This window comes from Pinus tabuliformis, chromosome 7 (assembly GCF_031772625.1).
Source record: "Pinus tabuliformis cultivar Carrire ecotype Pingquan chromosome 7, CPIR1, whole genome shotgun sequence".
NCBI lineage: Eukaryota > Viridiplantae > Streptophyta > Pinopsida > Pinales > Pinaceae > Pinus > Pinus tabuliformis.
The window spans coordinates 1,366,673,753-1,366,694,195 of record NC_142293.1 but is presented as its reverse complement, the minus strand read 5'-3'; the positions used below and the strand labels follow the sequence as shown (position 1 = coordinate 1,366,694,195).

At 39.7% G+C, this 20,443-nt stretch overlaps 1 protein-coding gene and 1 pseudogene across 1 annotated transcript; one reads left to right on the top strand and one right to left on the bottom strand.

The window, feature by feature from the left end:
• Positions 1-264: 264 nt before the first annotated feature.
• LOC149252698 (peroxidase 27 pseudogene) lies at positions 265-3,657 on the bottom strand (annotated as a pseudogene).
• A 149-nt stretch (positions 3,658-3,806) lies between these two features.
• On the top strand, positions 3,807-4,541 carry LOC149252697 (uncharacterized). The gene has a single exon (XM_089454241.1). It carries the CDS (start codon positions 3,807-3,809, stop codon positions 4,539-4,541), a length of 735 nt encoding a protein of 244 aa, XP_089310367.1.
• Positions 4,542-20,443: the final 15,902 nt, after the last annotated feature.

The window sequence follows — 20,443 nt, the reverse complement described above, 5'->3', positions numbered from 1 at the left end:
GTTTTTCTAAAACTCTAAATTGGCTTGTGACGTCATGAGAAATTAAATTTGAGAGGAACCTCACAGGGAGCCTCAAATGTTCATATAATAAAAGAGAATGAAGGCCAAGTTAGTTAATAAAAGAGAATACCAATATATTAAAAGAGAATGAAGGCCAAGTTAGTTCATAAAAGTCCTTGGATTTTCCCTGCAGTGCCTTGTGAGCAGACTGATTCTGCCCATCTTCTCCATCGTTGCAAAATCTAAGAAGGATGGGCCTTGCAATTATGTGTTGACATATCCTTTTGCCTCGTTGCTGGTTAGCAACGCAGCATCAGAATGAAAGAGGCATCTACTCTTCTTTACATTCACGGAATAATTGGTGTCAAATGTTCGAAAGCTACCGGGATCCATCTCTACTATCGTCTTACTGTCCCCAGGCTTGCATTTTATCTTCAGTTGAGAAGCGTAATATTTGTTGAGGGATGGATCCATATCCGCCTTTCTTGTAAAATTGTAAAGCCTGCTGCTATAGGAACTAGTGGGACGTCCCGATAGTGTGGGCGGCTGTTGTGATATGTATGTCATGAGATTATGAGGTGATAATACAAGTCAATTCGAATATAAAAAATGAGAGGAGAGTATTGAATGTCCTTAACATAAAGACGACCATTGTTGGAAAATATTGATGTCAGGTGTGTGAAATTCGCAAATGGTGGAGGAATTTTAGTGATAGCTTCGTTCTGGATAGACGCCACTCCATCTCTACGTCCCTTGGAACTTTCCAAAATGGTGCACCCAACTAATATTTTGAATTATAGAAGCTGATGATTGAACAGTAAATCAAATGTAAGGCATGCATTGTGACGAAACAGGAGCGTTACCATATGGACCGCATCTCGTGCTACGAGTGCAAGTATATCGGTGCATGACATCACTCCCGCGCACACCGTCTCCACTGCAGCTTTGGCTGCGTCAATTGTTTGAAAAATTGGAGAGAGCAATTTCCACAATATAAATCACATTTTGATGTTTTTATTGATCATAACAGCGATAATTAGCCTAACTATATTTACCAAGTGGTGATGATAAATAACTGTGGTGATGATAAAACCAATTATTTATGATTCTTAATAACTATATAATAATAACAACCATATTTTTATATATTTATGTATTAATATGTTAAAATAATATTAATATACTCTATAAGATTTTATTTAATATTAATTAATTTTAAATTATTTAATATAATTTAAATATTTAATAGTAATATTAGCAATATTAATTAACAATAATAATTTTAATAATAATAATTATTAATTAATAATAATCTTATTTAACCATAATAATCTTAATAATAAAAATTATTTTAATAAATGTGATTGATATACGTATAAAGCTTCATTTCTATCTATGACAGAAAATAATAGTAATAATAATAATAATAATAATAACAACAACAACTACTACTACTACTTTTTATTATTTTTTATAAAATGTAAATAAATAAATATTTCTTTTATTAAAAAAATAATATTGTTTTTAGAAAAATTATAAATAGTTTTACTTTATTATAATAATAATAATTTAATAGTAATAATTAATAAATAATAGTTAAATAGTTAATTATTGTTAAACAATAATAATATTTTTTTAATTGAGAAGATTTTCTGGGGTAAATCACATTAGAATACACTTGCTGACGTGTTTCGAACTAGTGAACTAGCCAGTGTGGTTTATCGTCAGGGTCGAGCTAGCGAACTAGCCAGTGTGGTTCATCATGAGGGCAAGTTGAAGAAGTTGAAGAACCAGATCTTGCCTGAAGGTAAATAGATAGAGCAGATCATCCAACGGCTATATTTGACTAGGAAATGACTATACTGGACTGGGCAACTAGACTGGATCAACGGCTATATTTGACTAGGAAACGACTAACTGGACTAGACCAAGGGATAGGGACAGGAAAAATATATAATTAGTTAATTAGTTAGTAAGTTAGTTTTATATCCATTATCATATTTAAATAAGGTAATGTATGTATTTAATTAATATGAATCAGTTAGTTATCAAAAGGCTTATATTAAAGTTATATAATTAAATAGTTAGTTAACTAATTGTAAGTTTGTTTTGTTATAGTTATTACCATGAAATGTAATTGTTTGTATAACCTATTAATAGATCTATTTATTATTATTAAAACTATTTAATTAAATATAAAATTAAATCATTAAGCCATTAAATATAAACTTAAAACTATCTAATTAAATATAAAATTCAAATCATATATATATTAAAGATAACTTATTAAGTTAGTTAATAATGGACCTTCTAATAAATTTAAGGAATAGAATATGTGGCAAATTTCCCTAAAAATAACTAAAACCAATGAGGAACTAATGAGAAGAAAAAGAGTTTAGTTAGTTAATTATTAATCTTATTTAATTCTATCCAAAGGATTGGTAAGATAAACAGTTCACATCTTAAAAATTCCTTCATCAATATTTAGATACAAAATATTTATTTTGATAATAAAAGGGATTTATATTCCTTATACAAACAATGTGTTCTTATTATTAATCGAGAAGGAGTGAAAGAGAATGGATGAACATAAATATTAAAACACATAAAAATGAAAGAGATGATAAAAAAGGAAACACCAATGATCCAGAAGATAAGGGGGAAAAAACAAAGAAGACTCCACATAAAAGAACAACAAAAGGGGCGAGGGAGTGTGGGAAACGGCTAGGAAGAAAGGGCAGGGATCCAACAACTGCTAATTTTCCAGTCGTCATCTCTACTGAGATTTCTCAACCTTTTTTCAATCTCAATGGCTTCGCTAAATTTCCGGTGATGAAACTTCGCAACCTCGGCAATAACACGTGCCTTCTCAATACATACATGATGCTTAGTCTTCTCTGCGTATTTTGCTAGGGCAGAAGATGGGTCCTCCCATGTTTTAAATCGGCTGAGTGCTCATTAATCCTCTGATTAATAGAACGACCAGTCTCACAAACATAATGGGTCCCACAGGAACAGGGAATACCATAGACACCTTTCATGTCCTTGGGGTCTACCAGGTCTTTTACTGATCGAAGGGAGCTAAAAATGGTGTTAAGGGGTCTAAGCATAGAGGGAAAATTATGCCTCCTAAGAATCCTTATAATATTATCAGTGGTCTCTTACATGAAAGGGAGATGAACCCCTTGAGACTTGATCTTTAGGGTCTTTCTTGACCGATGAATTCTTGTTGGCTTTAAGGAAATATTTCTGACCAAGGTGCCTACTATAACCATTGTTAACAAATACATTAAGGAGATGGGCCTTCTCTTTATCGAGGTTCTTTTCATTAGGGATTCTCAGTGCACGAGTAGCAAGCGTGTTGAGAACGCCCAAATTTAGAGTAGGGAAATGATGGGAGCTAGCATGAAGATACTACTTAGTATGAGTTTTCTTCCGAAACACTTGGTGGGAGAAAAAATCGTCATCATTCTTCGAAGTAAGAACATCGAGGAAAGGAAGGCATCCATTGACTTCTTGCTCCATAGTGAACTTTATGGCGGAGGATTGATTGTTGAGATGCTTGAAGAAATGATCCAACTCTTTTTTGTCAAAGCCCTCCCCCTCAGGGCACAGCCCAGGACCTGAGGTCATCTTTGGGTCAGTTGATCCGGACATTCTCAGCAAAGGGAAGAAGCAACAGGGAAATGACAATGATCCACCAGAAGAACAAGAGACTCAGGCGAATAACCCGAAGGTCACCTCATCTACCTGTCGACTGGTAGCCAAGGAAAGGCCGCGAATAGAACTGCCCGGAGATCGAGTTTATGAAAGACCATGCAATCATTGGAAAATTCATAGGGTTCTGGCCAACTGAACGGGCCCTAAATGGTTGGATTGCAGCAAAGTGGAAGCCTAAGGGAGATGTCACTCTCCAGTTGGGGCCGAAGGGCTTCTTCACCGTCATCTTCTTTTGCCTGGAAGACAAATACAGGATCCTGGGAGGAGGTCCGTATTTCTTCAACTCGGCAGGTCTCTACATCAGGGACTGGATGCCCAGATTTAACCCTGACAAGGAAGATCTCACTTGGGCACCTGTCTGGATCAGATTATACTCACTCCCCGATGAATACTGGGAAGAAGACTGTCTAATGGGCATAGGAAATGGGGTGGGACAATACATCAGGGCAGCAGAAGAAACAAAAACCCGTAAGTATATCTCATATGCAAGGATATGTGTATTTATTCGAATGAATGAAGCTCTTCCTGAGTCAGTAACCCTTGCCCATCGCGACGAGGAGTGGATCCAGCCTCTCGATTATGAGCAAGTGCCTTTCAGGTGCAGAAGATGCCATGCACTAGGGCATCTGTTTCGGGATTGCCCTCTCAATGTCAAAGCCAGCTCTCCTGAATCTTCTAAATCACCATCTCAGGATGGCTTCACCAAAGTCTCAAATAGAAAGCGCTCGCATAAAAAGCCTCAGAATGGGTCCAAACCCCAGCCTTCCAAACCCCAACATCCTGCTTCCAAGAACAGCTTTGAGTCTCTAGGCGATTTATGAGATGATCAACCCATTGATACTGATAGTATCCCCGCACGCCCTTCCTCTTCCACCCACCCCCCTCCATCCAGCCCCCCACCCAAGTCGAAATCTCCCATTATAATCCCGACCATCTTAAGCAGGCACCCGAAAGACACAGCGGAGATCCCTAAGGAAATGGAGGTGGATGGGAAGTCGATCCCCCCGCAGGGCTCAGAGACCATTCATGAGGAAACCAGTCAAGTGCAAAATATGGAGGAAGAACCAGAAAGCATAGATCTCCACGGGCTGGATATTATTGAACTGGAGCTAGCTTGCAAAAAAAAGGCGTATGAATCCATCTCTGAGACAAATATAGAAAAGTTGGAAGTGGTCATCTCCAGAGCTTTCCACCAACACCAACTGGGCATACAACCTGGTAGCACTTGGGACGGCAGCCTGCGTCCAAAGGATACCAAAAAAAGAGGGAGGAAGACAGATCTTCAGAGAACAATAGAGATCGGAAAGCTCCTGGTGGACTCAGGTAGATATGCGAAGCTGACGAAGTACTACAGCCCTGCTCAAACTAGTCAACCATGAAGCTCGTATCCTGGAATTTAAGAGGGCTCAATAGCCCAGGAAAATATAGGATGTTAAAAAACATGATCAAGTTGGAAAATCCGCAGATGTGTTTCCTCCAAGAAACCAAATGCAACAGTACCACGCTGGGTCGCATACTTTCAAAGGCCTGGCCAGGCTGCCGATCTGTGGCTGTGGATGCCACGGGAGCCTCGGGTGGGCTTGCCATAGCGTGGAACACCCAGGCTGTAGCGCTCACTGATTTCCACGCCTCCCATCACCTCATTCAAGCTGCCTTTCACATTCTAGGCACCAACGTACATGGGAACTTATCCAACGTCTATTTTCCGCAGGACGCTAGGAGTAAAAGAGCGCTCCTCGACACCATTGAAGCGCTTAGCAATAACAGGCAGCATCTGCTTTGGATCGTTGCAGGGGATTTCAACATGATAACCAAAATCGAGGACAAGATTGGAGGCAGATCCAGACTGGATCCTGAAGTAGAACACTTCAAGGACTTCATCCAAAACGCCTCTCTCATAGACATGCCATTCTGCAATGGCACTTTTACTTGGAGCAATCGCAGAGGTGGCAAGCATCAGATTGCTTCTAAATTAGATCGCTTCCTGATCTCGGATAATGCAGTGCATCTCGGAGGTGATCTCACCGCTGCGATCTTGGCCCACTCTAGATCGGATCACTGGCCGATAGCTTTGCAATGGCAGCGACCAGGGGATAGAACCAAAAGACCTTTCAGGTTTGAGGGCTTCTGGTTAACGCATCCAGCATTCAAGGACTTCGTCAGAACCATATGGGCCTCCTTCATCCCACCAGCAGGCTCAAAAATGTACCAGCTACAGCAGAAACTGCGATTCCTAAAAAGCCACCTCAAACGCTGGAATCGGGAGACCTTCGGGAATATTTTTGAGGCGCAAAAGGAGCTCAATCAGGAGCTCAGGGATCTCCATCAGAAAATAATTAACACAGGGCATACGGAGGCAACCTTGGACAAAGAGCAGCACATACATAATCAGCTTGAAGAAAGAAGGAAGCAGGAAGAAATTTACTGGAGGCAAAAATCAAGGATCAGGTGGCTAAAAGAAGGGGAGCGCAACACCAAGTTCTTTCATAGAACTACAGTGCAGAGAAGAATGCACAATAAGATTCCTTTCATCCAAAACCAAGAGGGGGCAAAAGTTGAGGAGCATGAGAAAATAGAAGAAATCCTACTCAATCATTTCCAGCAGGTACACCAAGAGCAGGCGGTGGATCGGAAGCGGGCGATTGGGAAAATCACCAGCAACATTCCTAAGCTGGTTACAGAGGAACACAACGAGTTACTCATGCGCCCAATTCTTATCCAGGAGGTAGACGAGGCAATGGCGCAGCTCAAAGAAGGTAAGGCCCCTGGCCCAGATGGTTTCACGACCACATTCTTTCATGCTTTCTGGGACTTGATTAAAGTGGAGGTTTGGCAAATAGTTGAGGAATCCAGAGCCCTTCGCTGGCTTCTCCCCTCCCTTAACTCCACCTTCATTACTCTCATCCCCAAAGAGGAGAACTCCATCACCCCGGATAAATTCAGGCCCATAGCTCTCTGTAATGTCCTTTATAAAGTCATTTCCAAAGTCATAGCTAACAGATTAAAACCTCTTCTACCCATGCTCATCTCTCCGGAGCAGTCGGGATATGTCGAAGGCAGACAGATAATGGACGGCATTATCCTTACTCATGAAATCATTCATTCGCTCAAGCAATCCAAGCAAGCTGGTATGTTACTCAAAATCGATCTCTCCAAAGCTTTCGACAAGCTCAGCTGGTCATACATTCAACATATGTTGAAAGCTTTTGGCTTTTGTTCCACCTGGGTTCGTTGGATCATGAGCCTTATCACCTCCTCTCATTTCTCCATCCTTGTCAATGGTTTGCCCTCCCGCCCATTCAAGCCCTCCAGAGGCATAAGACAAGGGGACCCCCTTTCCCCTTTCCTATTTGTGATAATGGCGGAAGGACTAGGCAGGCACATCAAGCAAGCCCTCCATTCTAATCAGCTCAGAGGAATCTCTATCCACAATTCCCCGGCCTCCTCTCATCAGCAATTTGTTGATGACACCATGCTATATGGCTATCCTTCAGCTCAGGAAGCCTCTTGTTTGAAATCCCTGCTCAACGACTTCTCTGAAGCCTCTGGCACCCATGTCAATAGCTCCAAATCACAAATCTTCTTCTTCCATACCCCTCCGTCAGTTAAATCAGCCGTCTCCCGTATCCTTGGCTTCCACACCGCCTCTCTCCCATCTACGTACCTTGGAGCTCCCCTTACTGCCTCGGCCATAAAGCAGCCTGCCTGGCGAACTCTCCTTGAGAAGCTCGACTCCAAACTCAACCTATGGACTCACCGCTCCCTCAATCTAGCAAGCAGGGTTGTGCTTATTAAGTCCATCCTCCAAGCCATGCCTCTCTATCTTTTTTCTATCCTTGCTGCACCAAAGTGGGTCTTAAAAAGATTGAGAAACCTGCAACGTGACTTTCTATGGGGAAGCTCTGCCACCAACCGCAAATGGGCACTAGTGAAATGGGACACTGTCTGCAGGCCCAAAATCAAAGGCGGCATCGGTCTTCGAGATCCAGAGTACAGCAATACCATCATGAATGCCAAAATATGGTGGCAATGGGTGACTAGTCCAGACAAGCTATGGGCTAAAATATGGACCGCCAAATACACCAACAACATGCCTCAAGTAGAGCTTATAAGATTCCAGCCCACAATCAACGGGTCACTGATTTGGAATGCCGCCAAGCAGCATCATCAGCTCGTTCAGAAACACAGCTTTTGGGAAACAAGGAATGGTCACAGTGCTAGATTTTGGAATGACGCTTGGAACCAACTGCCCAAACTCTCAAGTGTTCTTCCTGCAATGATCATTCCGAACAGACAGGAGCAGTAGCAGGCAACCGTATTCAGAAAATGGCTACCGAGCAATCAGATAACCAGTATCACAAGCATTCAGGAAGTGGCAGCACTTGAAAACGAGTTAAAGAAGAGAAGCATCCGGTATGAGAATAGCGAGGACATACTTAGATGGGGCTACCTACCAAAAGGTTCTTATTCCACTTCCGAAGCCTATAATCTGATAGGCGACTTCCCCACCAGGCCGGATCCTCTATGGGGGAGAATATGGAGCTTCAAAGCTTGGCCCAAAATATCCCATTTCCTTTGGTTGGTAGGGCACAAGAAGATTCTCACCTGGGATAAGCTGAGGAAACGCAACTTCCAAGGACCGTCGATATGCCACAACTGCTTTCAAAACGAGGAAACCTTGCAGCATCTTCTGGATACATGCTCAATCGCCAATCAGCTATGGGAGAAGGTAGGTTTCAGATGTCAAAAACGATGCAAAGGAGCTGGCGACATCATAGAAACCATCCGTCAATGGCCGAAAAGCCCCTATGATTGTGAGATTCTCAACTACCTGTGGAACATTATCCCAGGTACAGTATTATGGAACATCTGGAAGGAAAGGAATAGGCGCATATTCAAAAACCAGAGCTCGCCTATTGAGGAAATTTGGAACAGACTGCATGGAAATCTCCGAGAAACCATGCTTCTGAGATCATGGACTAAAGAAGATTTCCCTACCACAGACAATGAGAAAAACATCCTCGACAATTGGAAGCTGCAGCTGCCACAAGAGTATACCATGCATCAAACAACGAATTGCAAGGTCAAGGAGGTCAGAGGTTGGATTGCCCCACCCATCAACTCATACAAACTCAACTTTGATGGAGCCTCTAAAGGCAACCCTGGGCCAGCAGGATTTGGAGGAATTATTCGTAATCACAATGGTACCCCCCAGCAGATCTACTTCGGCAATATAGGGTGGGACACCAACAACTCAGCGGAGTTGGAGGGACTCTGGCAAGGGCTCCTTGCAGCCAGGCGTCTCAATCTTCAACCGTTGATTATGGAAGGCGATTCCCAGATCCTCGTCAACATGGCAAAGCGCATTCAGAATGGCTCTCACGCCAGAAAAGTAGCTGATAGTTGGAGACTAGAAGCTAGGCTAAACAACATTGCTCATGAGTTGCGCAATCACAGAGCCCTCTCCTTTCATCACACTAGAAGAGAAGGCAATAATATTGCTGATCTCCTCGGCAATATTGGGGTAGAAAGTGACCAACCCTTCCTAGCGGGAAACCTAGACATCATCCCAAGCAATCAACAGATTGGGGACTGTGAGAGTCTCCTCCACAGAGACGCTGAATCCCCGGATGCGGGTGCTGGTACGTCAGAGGGGGTCGAGCCACATGCCCAGCATGTGACGCCCCGTGTTAACCTTAATGTTTAATGGAATACCACCGTCATAGTTTCATGTTTCGCTACCCGAGCTCTGGGCATTCAATGCCGAGCAGAGTGAATCGATGGCGTTGCAGAATGCAGTTAATGGACGCTTGCAACGAGGGAATGATGCTCGATATCAAGGGGCAGGTGAGGCGACGCAGACTCATTGGCATGGTGAAGCTGGGAAGGTGCGAGCGCAGAGGAATTCGAGGTGGGTGGATGTCTTACCACCTCATCACGCAGTCTTGGCTTTCCGCCGCTGCAACACAAGGAATTGCCTTAGGTGGGAGCGGCAATTCAAGAGCATTCAAGGACAATTGGATGCGAGGAGTGAAATCTCCCCCTCCGGCGAAGTTTGCTCAGTGGTTGTCACGCCTGTGTGTGGTTTGGGGCGAAATCAGCACTGTGCTTGTTTTTACAATTCACTTCAGGTACTCGAAGGAGGCAGCAGGGAGTTCATGGCAAAGATGTGGGAATGGCAACCGAGCAGAAGGGGACCAGGGCGTGGTTCATCCTCTCGACCCCCTGCAGCGGATGAGCACCACCATTGCTGCTGCTGCTACTGTTATAGGAGGGCAAGAGCCACACCAATTCCAGCCGGGCAATTCATGGAGGTTGGCAGCTCAAGTGAAGGAGAGCCAGTGCTTCCAGCATTTGGCTCAGTCGTGTTCACTCTGGGTAGCTCAAAGGATAATGCAGGTATCAATGCTCACATTTCAGTTCTTTTCACTAAAGTCCCTAAAGGAAATGTTGTTGGAAAACCTCCAGGATCGGTGGAGCAGCCTCCAGGAGGTACTGGTGAGGAGAGCCCTGTCTTGCAGCCACCAATTGAGGCGGGCACCTCAGGGAAAGAGATTCTGCACGCCCCCCCACATCCCCTGGAGCCGGAACCTCAGGGCACTGCAAAGGATCCATGGACCACCATGTGGGAAGGAATCCCTGAGGGCCAAGGGTGGAGCTATATCGTGGAAGATAAAAGTCCCTGCGATGACTGAGCCTCCGACGCATGCACCGGCACATGCCTTTCTATCTCAGCTCGGGTCCAGGATAAAAGTCTCTGCGGGTATTGGGGTTCTGGTCATCATTGTGTCTGTTTACTTGCAGTTTTTATTACTGTCTTGTTTATGTCGGTCTTGTTTACTCTCAGTTTTTAATACTATCCTGTTTAGGTCGGTCCATTGTAAGTTCTTTGATGGACACGGTCCACAGTCAGTTTTGGATGGAAGCCCCTGCGTGGGCCGTCACGTTCATGTTTAACTCAATGCGGTTCCAGGTTCTGATGTTAGTCATGTCATTTTGGTCTCCAGCCTCAGTAAGTTTTTGGAGGGATTTTGGAAGTCCTGTAGGTGCTGCCCCTGCGAGGGAGCTTTTTGTTTCAAAGCTAAGCTATCCAAGGTGCAACTGCTGGCCCTGGAAGGCATGTCTCACTGTTTGTAAAGTTTACCTGTAAATATAATACAATAGACTAGCTAGTTTTTTACCGAGAAAAAAAAAAAAACATCTATGTCTAAATAGGAAACGACTATATTGGATTGGGCAACTAGATTGGATCAACGACTATATTTGACTTGGAAATGTCTAACTGGACTGGAACAAGGGATAGGGACAAGAAAAAAAATATATAATTAGTTAATTAGTTAGTAAGTTAGTTTTATATCTATTATCATATTTAAATAAGGTAATATATGTATTTCATTAATAATAATCAATTAGTTATCAAAAGGCTTATATTAAAGTTATATAATTAAATAGTTAGTTAATTAATTGTAAGTTAGTTTTGTTATAGTTATTACCATAAAAAGTAATTGTTTGTATAACCTATTAATAGATCTATTTATTATTATTAAAACTATTTAATTAAATATAAACTTAAATCATTAAGCTATTAAGTATAAACTTAAAACTATCTAATTAAATATAAAATTAATATATATATATATATATATATATAGGATAACTTATTATGTTAGTTAAAGAATGGACCTTCTAATAAATTTAAAGAATAGAATATGTGTCAACTTTCCCTAAAAATAACTAAAACCAATGAGGAACTAATGAGAAAGAAAAAAGTTTATTCTAATTGGTTAGTTAGTTAATTATTAATCTTATTTGATTATATCCAAGGGATTGGTAAGATAATATGAACCCAAGGGGAAAATAATTTGAATCCAAGGGAAAAATAAACCCAAGGGATTAATACTAAAATGCCATGATTGACAATGGTTGAAAATTGTTGACCATGATTGATATTATAAACCTCAGGGAATAATAAACCCAAGGGATTGATATTATAAACCCAAGGGAATAATAAACCTAAGGGATAACAATTATAAAGCCAATAAATATAAAGCCTAACATCAATATTATAAACCCTAAAATAAGCATAGTTTACCATGCTTGACCTGTTGGGTTGTGTTATATTCTTTCCACAACTAGCCCACGTAGTTAACTGGGGGGTTAGAGGGGGGGTGGAGCACCCCCTTCGTTATGCCGATTGCGTAGTGGAGGAAGTCGCAGTGGGTTTGAGGGGTGCAGGTAACCCTGCTCTATGGGGTCCAGGGCAGCAGTGCAAAAAAATTTGTTTTTGGACCCTATATTAGGTTGGGCGGACCTACCTATGGTTTTGTGCATGATTTTTGCACATTGTTTTGGACGCAATGGTTTTTCAATCCATGGTTTTGGACGCGATGGTTTTTGGTCCATGGTATTGGATGCTTTAGCATGCATAAATATGTATTGTAACATTGAAATGAAAATAATGAAAAATCAAGATGGTAGTCCCAATTTTGGGACCCAGGGGAAAATCTATGTGTATATGTGTTTTATGTGTTATGCTCTCGCATTGTTTATTTTTTGTGTTTTAGAATTCATATGCAGGTAATTTTTGTATGGGGTTAAAACCTACATTTGGTATCAGAGTTGTTTTGGCTTCAAGGGGACGCCTTTGTTGCTGAGGGTTTCGCTCGGGCCTATGGTAGACCCTGTTCAATGGGAGATCTGTGAGATTGATTCTCGTGGTGAAAGAAGATGGCGAGCAGTGGAAAGATAGAGATCGAGAAATTTAATGGTTAGAGTTCTGAGTTATGGAAACTCAAGATGGAGGATCTATTGGTGGACAAAGATCAGTAGATTGCGGTAGATCCAGGTACTAAACCAATGGGAGTGTCTGATAAAGAATGAAAGAACTTGGATCAGAAGGCAAAGAGCACAATATGATTGTGTGTCTCAGATTCAATATTGTTGAATGTATCAGGGGAAGCTACGGCGAAGGCTTTGTGGGACAAGTTAGGGACTTTCTACTAATCTATGTCTCTGGTGAATAAACTATTCCTACGGAAAAAGCTGTATAGCCTGAGGATGAAAGATGGAGACTCGATGATAGAGCATTTGAATGCATTTAAAACTATGGTAAGTCAGTTGTTTTCTATTGATATTAAAATTTCAGATGAAGATAAGTGCATTAGTCTGTTGTGTTCTCTACTAGATTCATGGGATAGTCTAGTTATTGCAATAGGTAGAAATGCAACTTCCTTGTAGTTTGATGAAATAGTCTCATCCTTGCTAATGGAGGAGATGAGAAGGAAAAATATGGAGAGCCAGAATGGTGATGCCTTGTCTATACGAGGATGGTCCTAGAACAGAAACAAAAATAAGTCATCGAGTGGGATATCTAAATCTCCAGGAAAAACTGTAAATGTGGTGTGCTGGAAATGCAGAAATGAAGGGTACTACAAAAGGGACTGTAAATCCATAGCTCCTGATAAAGGAAAGGGATCTGATGATTCTCCTTCTGCAAAGGTGAAAACCACCTCAGATGAAGGTGGGGATGTGTATTTGGCTTCTTCAAGTACACATGTAGATCATGAGGCATGGTTAATTGACTCAGGTGCATCCTTTCACTTCACTCCCCATAGAGAGTGGTTCTGCGAGTATGAGAAATATGATGATGGTAATGTCTTCTTGGGGGATGACATGAAGGCTAGAATTGTTGGTCGCAGAAAAGTAAAGTTGAAGTTGAAAGTTGGAAGGGTTAGAACACTTCTGGGTGTTCTGCATATTCCTGCATTAGCCAGAAATATGATTTTTATAAGCAAGTTGGATGATGTAGGTGTAAAATAGTGTTCGAGAAGGATACCTGAAAGATGGTTTGAGGGGCACTGGTATTGATGCGGGGAATTTGAATTGGAACTTTGTACAAGCTGCAAGGTAGCATTGTTGTTGATGGGTGCAACAATTCTGTGGTTCCTGAAAGTGGATCAGAAAAGCTAGTGGTCCCTAGAGAGAAGACCATGTTGTGGCATCAAAGGCTTGGACATACTGGAGAGAAGGGCCTTTGAATACTTCATGGTAAAGGTATGGAAGAAAGCATGAGTAATAGCTCTCTGGATTTTGATTTCTGTGAAAATTGTGTATATGGGAAGCATAATCAAGTGAGTTTCCCCCTGGTGGTAAGAGGGAAAAATAGATATTATAGCTTGTGCACAGTGATGTGTTTGGACCTGTGAAGGTTCCATCACTGGGTAAGTCTGTGTACTATGTATCATTTATAGATGACTTCTCAAGCAATACATGGATATATTTCCTTAAGAATAAATCTGAAGTCTTTGACAGGTTTAAAGAATTTAAGGCTCTAGTGGAAAACTAGACAGAGAAGAAGATAAAGGTGTTGAGGATCGATAACGATGGAGAGTTTTGCAGTAAGGAATTTGAAGAATGTTGTAAGAAGTGTGGTATAGTACGACAGAAGACTACTCCATATACACCTCAGCAAAATGGAGTTGCAAAAATAATGAACAAGACATTGATGGAAAGGGCGAGAAGCATGCTCAATGGTGCCGGGTTAGGACAAGAATTCTGGGTAGAGGCGGTGGAGACAGCATGCTACCTAGTCAATAGATCACCTTCATCGGCATTGGAGGATAAGACTCCAAAAGAGGTATGGACTGGTAAGAAACCCTCTCTTTCACATCTGAGGGTATTTGGATGTGATGCATATGTACATGTTCTAAAGGAGAAACGAACCAAGTTGGATAGTAAATATGAAAAGTGCATCTTTATTAGGTTTAAGGATGGTTTAAAGGGTTATAAGCTTTGGAACTGAGTTGCAAGGAAGGTTGTGTATAGCCGAGATGTCGTGATCAGAGAGGTGAAATATGTTATTAAACATGAATTCCAACCAAATGAACCTGAGAAGATAGAGTTTGAGCTAAAGGAGGAAGAATCAAACTCTACAGTAAAGGAGGAATCAGAAGATGAAGAGCCACAAATTCTGGGTGTGAGAAGATCAGTTTGAGAAAGAAGGTTTAATATGTAGGATAATAAATCGGTGAAGGTTTAATATGTAGGATAGTAAATCGGTGAAGGTTCATATTCTTGTAGGTTTAAAGTTATCTGTTGAACAATGTCCCAAGACACAAGAAGAGGAAGAGGACATGTCCTGTGTTCCATATGCAAGTACAGTCGGTAGGTTAATGTATGCGATGGTCTGTACTAGACCAGACATTGCACATGCAGTGGGAGTATTGAGCAGGTTTATGTCAAAATGAGGGAAGGAGCACTGGACAACAGTGTAGCGAGTTTTCAGGTATTTGTGTGGCACTAGTGATTATGGTTTGTGCTATCAAGGAAGACTAGGATTGGATAGAGTGTTGAATATTCGTGGCTTTGTTGATGCAGACTGGGCTAGAGATCTGGATCAGAGAAGATCTAGAAGTGGGTATGTGTTTAACCTATTTGGAGGTGCAGTCAGTTGGATGAGTAAGAAACAATCTGTAGTGGCACTATCAACTACAGAGGAAAAATACATGGCATCCACTCATGCAAGAAAGGAATCAGTCTGGTTGGAGAGATTGTGTTCAAGTATAGGGTTAGTACAGGGAGCTATAAGGATAGACTGTGATAGCCAGAGTGCAATTTTATTAGCAAAGAACCCTGCATATCATTCTAAGACAAAGCACATTGATGTTCAGTATCACTTTGTGAGGGATATGATAGAAGACAAAAAAGTGTTGCTGGTAAAGGTGGACACTTTGGAGAATATTGCAAATGCACTGAAAAAAGTTGTGAGCTCTGAGAAGTTCTCTTGGTGTAGAGAAACAATGGGCATTACAAGGCTGGATAAATGACTAAGCTCTCTTGTGGCCCCCTGTGGAAAGAAAACAACAAGTGGGATAATGTTGGGTTGTGTTATATTCTTTCCACGACTATCGCACGTAGTTAACCGTGGGGTTAGAAGGGGGGTGGAGCCCCCCCTTAGTTGCACTGATTGCGTAGCGGGGAGAGTCACAGGGGGTTTGAGGGGTACAGGTAACCCCACTCTATGGGGTCTGGGGCAGCAACCTGGAAAATTTTGTTTTTGGACCCTATTTTAGGTTGGGCGGACCTACCTATGGTTTTGTGCATGATTTTTCACACATGGTTTTGGACGCGATGGTTTTTCTATCCATGGTTTTGGATGTGCTGGTTTTCAGTCCATGGTATGGGTGCTTCGGCATGTATAAATATGTATTGTGACATTGAAAGGAAAATAATGAAAAATCAAGTTGGTAGTACCGGTTTTGGGATCCAGGGGAAAATATCTATGTATATGTATTTTATGTGTTATGCTCTCGCATTGGTTATTTTTTGTGTTTTAGAATTCGTATGTAGGTAATTTCTGTACGGGATTCAAACCTACATGACCATGGTTTATTTCCATATAGATATTATCCTTGTCACAATGCAACGTTGGACCATGGTTCTGGTTGACCATGATTGACTGTCATATCAAGACAATATTTGTCATAACGCAATGTTAAACCATTGTTGACCTTGGTTGATTTCCACATCCAGTTTAGTTTGACAATGGTTGAACATTGTTGCTTATGATTGACCATGGTTGACAATCATTAATATTATAAACCTAATGGATTGATATTATAAACCCAAGGGAATAATGAACTCAAGGGATTAGTACTAAAACCCCAAGGGATTATGAACCCTAGGGAATAATATTAAACCCAAGGGACTAATATTATAAACCCAACATATACAAACCCTAAGATAAATATTATAAACACTAAAATAAACATGATTTCCCATCATTGATTTTCATATTAAGACAATCCTTATCACAATTCCATGTTGGACCATGGTTGACCATGGTTGACCAGGGAATAATAAACCCAGAGATTGATATTATGAACCCAAAGGAACAATAAGCCCAAGGGATTAATATTAAAACCACAAGGTATTATGAACCCAAGGGAATAATATTAAACCAAAGGGGCTAATATTATAAACCCAAGGTATAAAAACTCTAAGATAAATATTAAAAATAATAAAATAAACATGGTTGAGCACGATTGATTTTCATATTAAGACAATCCTTGTCACAATGCGACATTGGACCATGGTAGATTATGGTTAACTATGTTGAATAATATTAAACCCTATGAATATGAACCCTTACATCAATAAACCCAAGGGATTGATATTATAAACCCAAGGGAATAATAAACCTAAGGGATAAAAATTATAATGCCAAGATATATAAACCCTATCATGGATATTATAAAACCTAAAATAAACATGGTTGGCCATGGTTGATTTCCATATAGAGACAATCCTTGTCACAATGCAACGTTGGACCATGGTTACCCATGATTAACCATGATTGATTTTCATATTGAGACAATCTTTGTCAGAACACAATGTTGGACCGTGGTTGATTTCCATATCCATATGGTTTGACTATGGTTTAACATGGTTGGCGATTATTGACCATGGTTTACCATGATTAATATTATAACCCAATGGATTGATATCATAAACTCAAGGGAATAACAAACCCAAGGGATTAATACTAAAACCCCAAGGAATTATCAACTCAAGGGAATAAGATTAAACCCAAGGGACTAATATTATAAACCCAATGTATATAAGCCCTAAGATAAATCTTATAAACATTAAACTAAACATGATTAACCATGGTTTATTTTCATATTGAGACAATCCTTATCACAATTCCATGTTGGAACATGGTTGAACATGGTTAATTTTCATATCGAGACAAACTTTGTCACAAAGCGACATTGGACCATGGTTGATTTTCATATCGAGACAATTTTTGTCACAACGCAACGTTATACCATGGTTGATTTTCATATCGAGATAATTTTTGTCACAACATGAAGTTCAAATATGTTTGACCATGATTGACCATGGTTGACCATGTTTGATTCTATAAAACATGGTTGACCATCATCAGCCATGGTTTACCATGATTGCCCATGATTTTTATAGGGAGACAATTTCTGTCATAATGTGAGATCCAACCAATATTGACCATGGTTGGTTATGGTTTACCATGATTGATATTATAAACCAAATTTAATAATAAACCCAAGGGATTGATATAATGAACCCAAGGGAGAGATAAACCCAAGGAGTTAATACTAAAACTGCAAGGGATTATGAACCTAAGGGAATAATATTAAACCAAAGGGGCTAATATTATAAACCTAACATTGCTAAACCCTAATATAAATATTAAAAACACTACAATAAACATGGTTTATTTTCATGGTGAGACAATCCTTGTAACAATCCAACATTCAACCATGGTTGACCATGGTTGGCTATGATTGACAATGGTTGACCATGATTGAAATTATAAACCTAAGGGAATAATAAACCCAAGGGATTGATATTATAAACCCAAGGGATTAATACTAAAACCCCAAGGGAATAATATTAAACCCAAGGGACTAAAATTATAAACCCATGGTATAAAAACCCTTAGATAAATATCAAAAATACTAAAATAAACATGGTTGAGCACGGTTGATTGTCATATTGAGACAATACTTGTGTGATGCGATGTTGGACCATGGTTTACCATGGTTGTTGATCGTTGACCATTGTTGAATAATATTAAATCCTAGGAATATGAACCCTTAGATCAATAAACACAAGGGAAGAATAAAAGTAAGAGATAAAAATTATAAACCCAATGCATATAAACCCTAACATGACTATTATAAACCCTAAAATAAACATGGTTGACCATGGTTGATTTCCATATTAGATTAATCTATTGTGATATTGACATAATCATAAATAGTTGGACTATTAAACTCTTAATATTAGGGTTTAATAAACTGAAGGGATTATTATTATTATAAATTTGACCCTTAAACCCTTAAATCCAAGTGATTATTATTATTATAAATCTACAGATTATTAATATTATAAATATAATGGATGAATAAACCCAATGCATTATTAATATTATAAACCCGGGGCATTAATATTATAAAAACAAATGATTAATAAACCAAAGCAATCAATAAACCCAAGGAATAAATAAACCTCACATACCAATATTAAAACCTAAATGATTAATAAACCTTAGAAATTAATATTTTAAAGTCAAGTGATTAATAAACCCAAGGGATAAAATGATAAGCCAAATAAATTATTAATACTATAAACTCAAAGAACAAATAAACCCAAGTGTTTAATATTATAAACCCAAGAGAAAAATATTATAAACCTAAGGGATAGAAAAATGCAAGGGGTCAATATTAAAAATGAAAAGGATTGATATTTTAACCCCAACTGTTGGGTCCCTATAATACTAGTGATTACCCAATTACTATTGTAGTTATACCCCTTATTTATATTGTTGTGCCCCTATTACCCCCATATTGTTATTTCTGTGCCCCATAGAATCCCTCTATTATTATTTTTGTGGCTTTATATTATTATTGTTAGGTCGGCTGGATTATATTGTGACTCCTTAGACTCCTATATATAGAAAGGAGGTTTTGTCATTTGTATCATCCAAGAATTGTTCATTTATGTAATGTAAAGGAGGTTGCCCCCTCGAAGAGACTGAATTCTAAGGCGTTGATCTTTCTTTTCTATCTTTTCTTGAGCTGGTTTCATAACATTTGGTATCAGAGCTTTGGATTCTAGGGTTTCGCTGCTCCAAACAGGTCATCGTGGCATTTTCGCTATAATTTTTTTTCTGTGACGTTTCAGAAGTTGCAAAAAAAACACATTTGAGAAGAAATCGCACTGAACCTTGGGTCCCAATTTCAGAGTTTTTCGCGCGATATTTTCGGAGATATGATCTGAGGAAGTTGGTCTTTTTGCAGACTCCTAAATTACACTCAAAACAGGTGACCTGGGGAAAATCGTCATAACTTTCTTTCTGAGCATCGGATTGAAATTTCGTAAGAAGTTACAGAAAGAGAACGGACTGTAGTTTTCTTTTATATATTTTTCAGAGTCAAAAGTTGAAACAGTGACACGTGGCACGTCGTACAAGTTTGCTCTACGGAACTAGTCTATAATCAAGTCACTGTCGGAGATTTCGCATAACTCTTCCTTGGAGAATCCAATTTGGGTCAGACTTGTGGCATTGGAAAGAGGACATAGAGGGCTATTATAGGTCACAAATTTAGAACTAGATAATCAGAAAGTACAGAGATACATCAGAGGAAATATCGAGCTCCTACAAAGTGAAAAAAAGGTGTGTAGATTTTCTTTAATTTTTGCTTAAGCTTGGTTTGAAAATTTATTTTGAAGGAATTCAAAGGGCATATTAGAGAATTATTATCGGTAACTGATGCCCCGAGGAAAGAAAATGCAAGCACCTAGTAAGGAACCTGAAATCTCTAGCATGACTCATGAAGAAGAAGAAGAAATGCTATATGATATATCAAAATTACAAGAACAAGTGCAACAAGTGTCACTTGCACAAAAAGCAACAGAATCTAAAATGGATGGTTTAAGGAAAGATGTAGAAGCTAAGATGGACGGTTTAAAGAAAGGTGTAGAAGCTAAGATGGATGGCATGGAAGCTAAGGTGAATGGCATGGACGCTAAAATTGATGGCATGGATGATAAGATGGATAAGTTGCTACAAGAAATGGTCACTAAGGGTGAAAGAGTACTAAAGGAAACTCATGATGAGAACAAAAGAAATGTTAATCATGATTCCATAGACTTTAATGTTGGATCGAAGACTCACCAT

Bases quoted from the DNA above. Each gene is read 5' to 3' on its own strand.
- LOC149252697 (XM_089454241.1), top strand. From the start codon at position 3,807: ATGAAAGACCATGCAATCATTGGAAAATTCATAGGGTTCTGGCCAACT.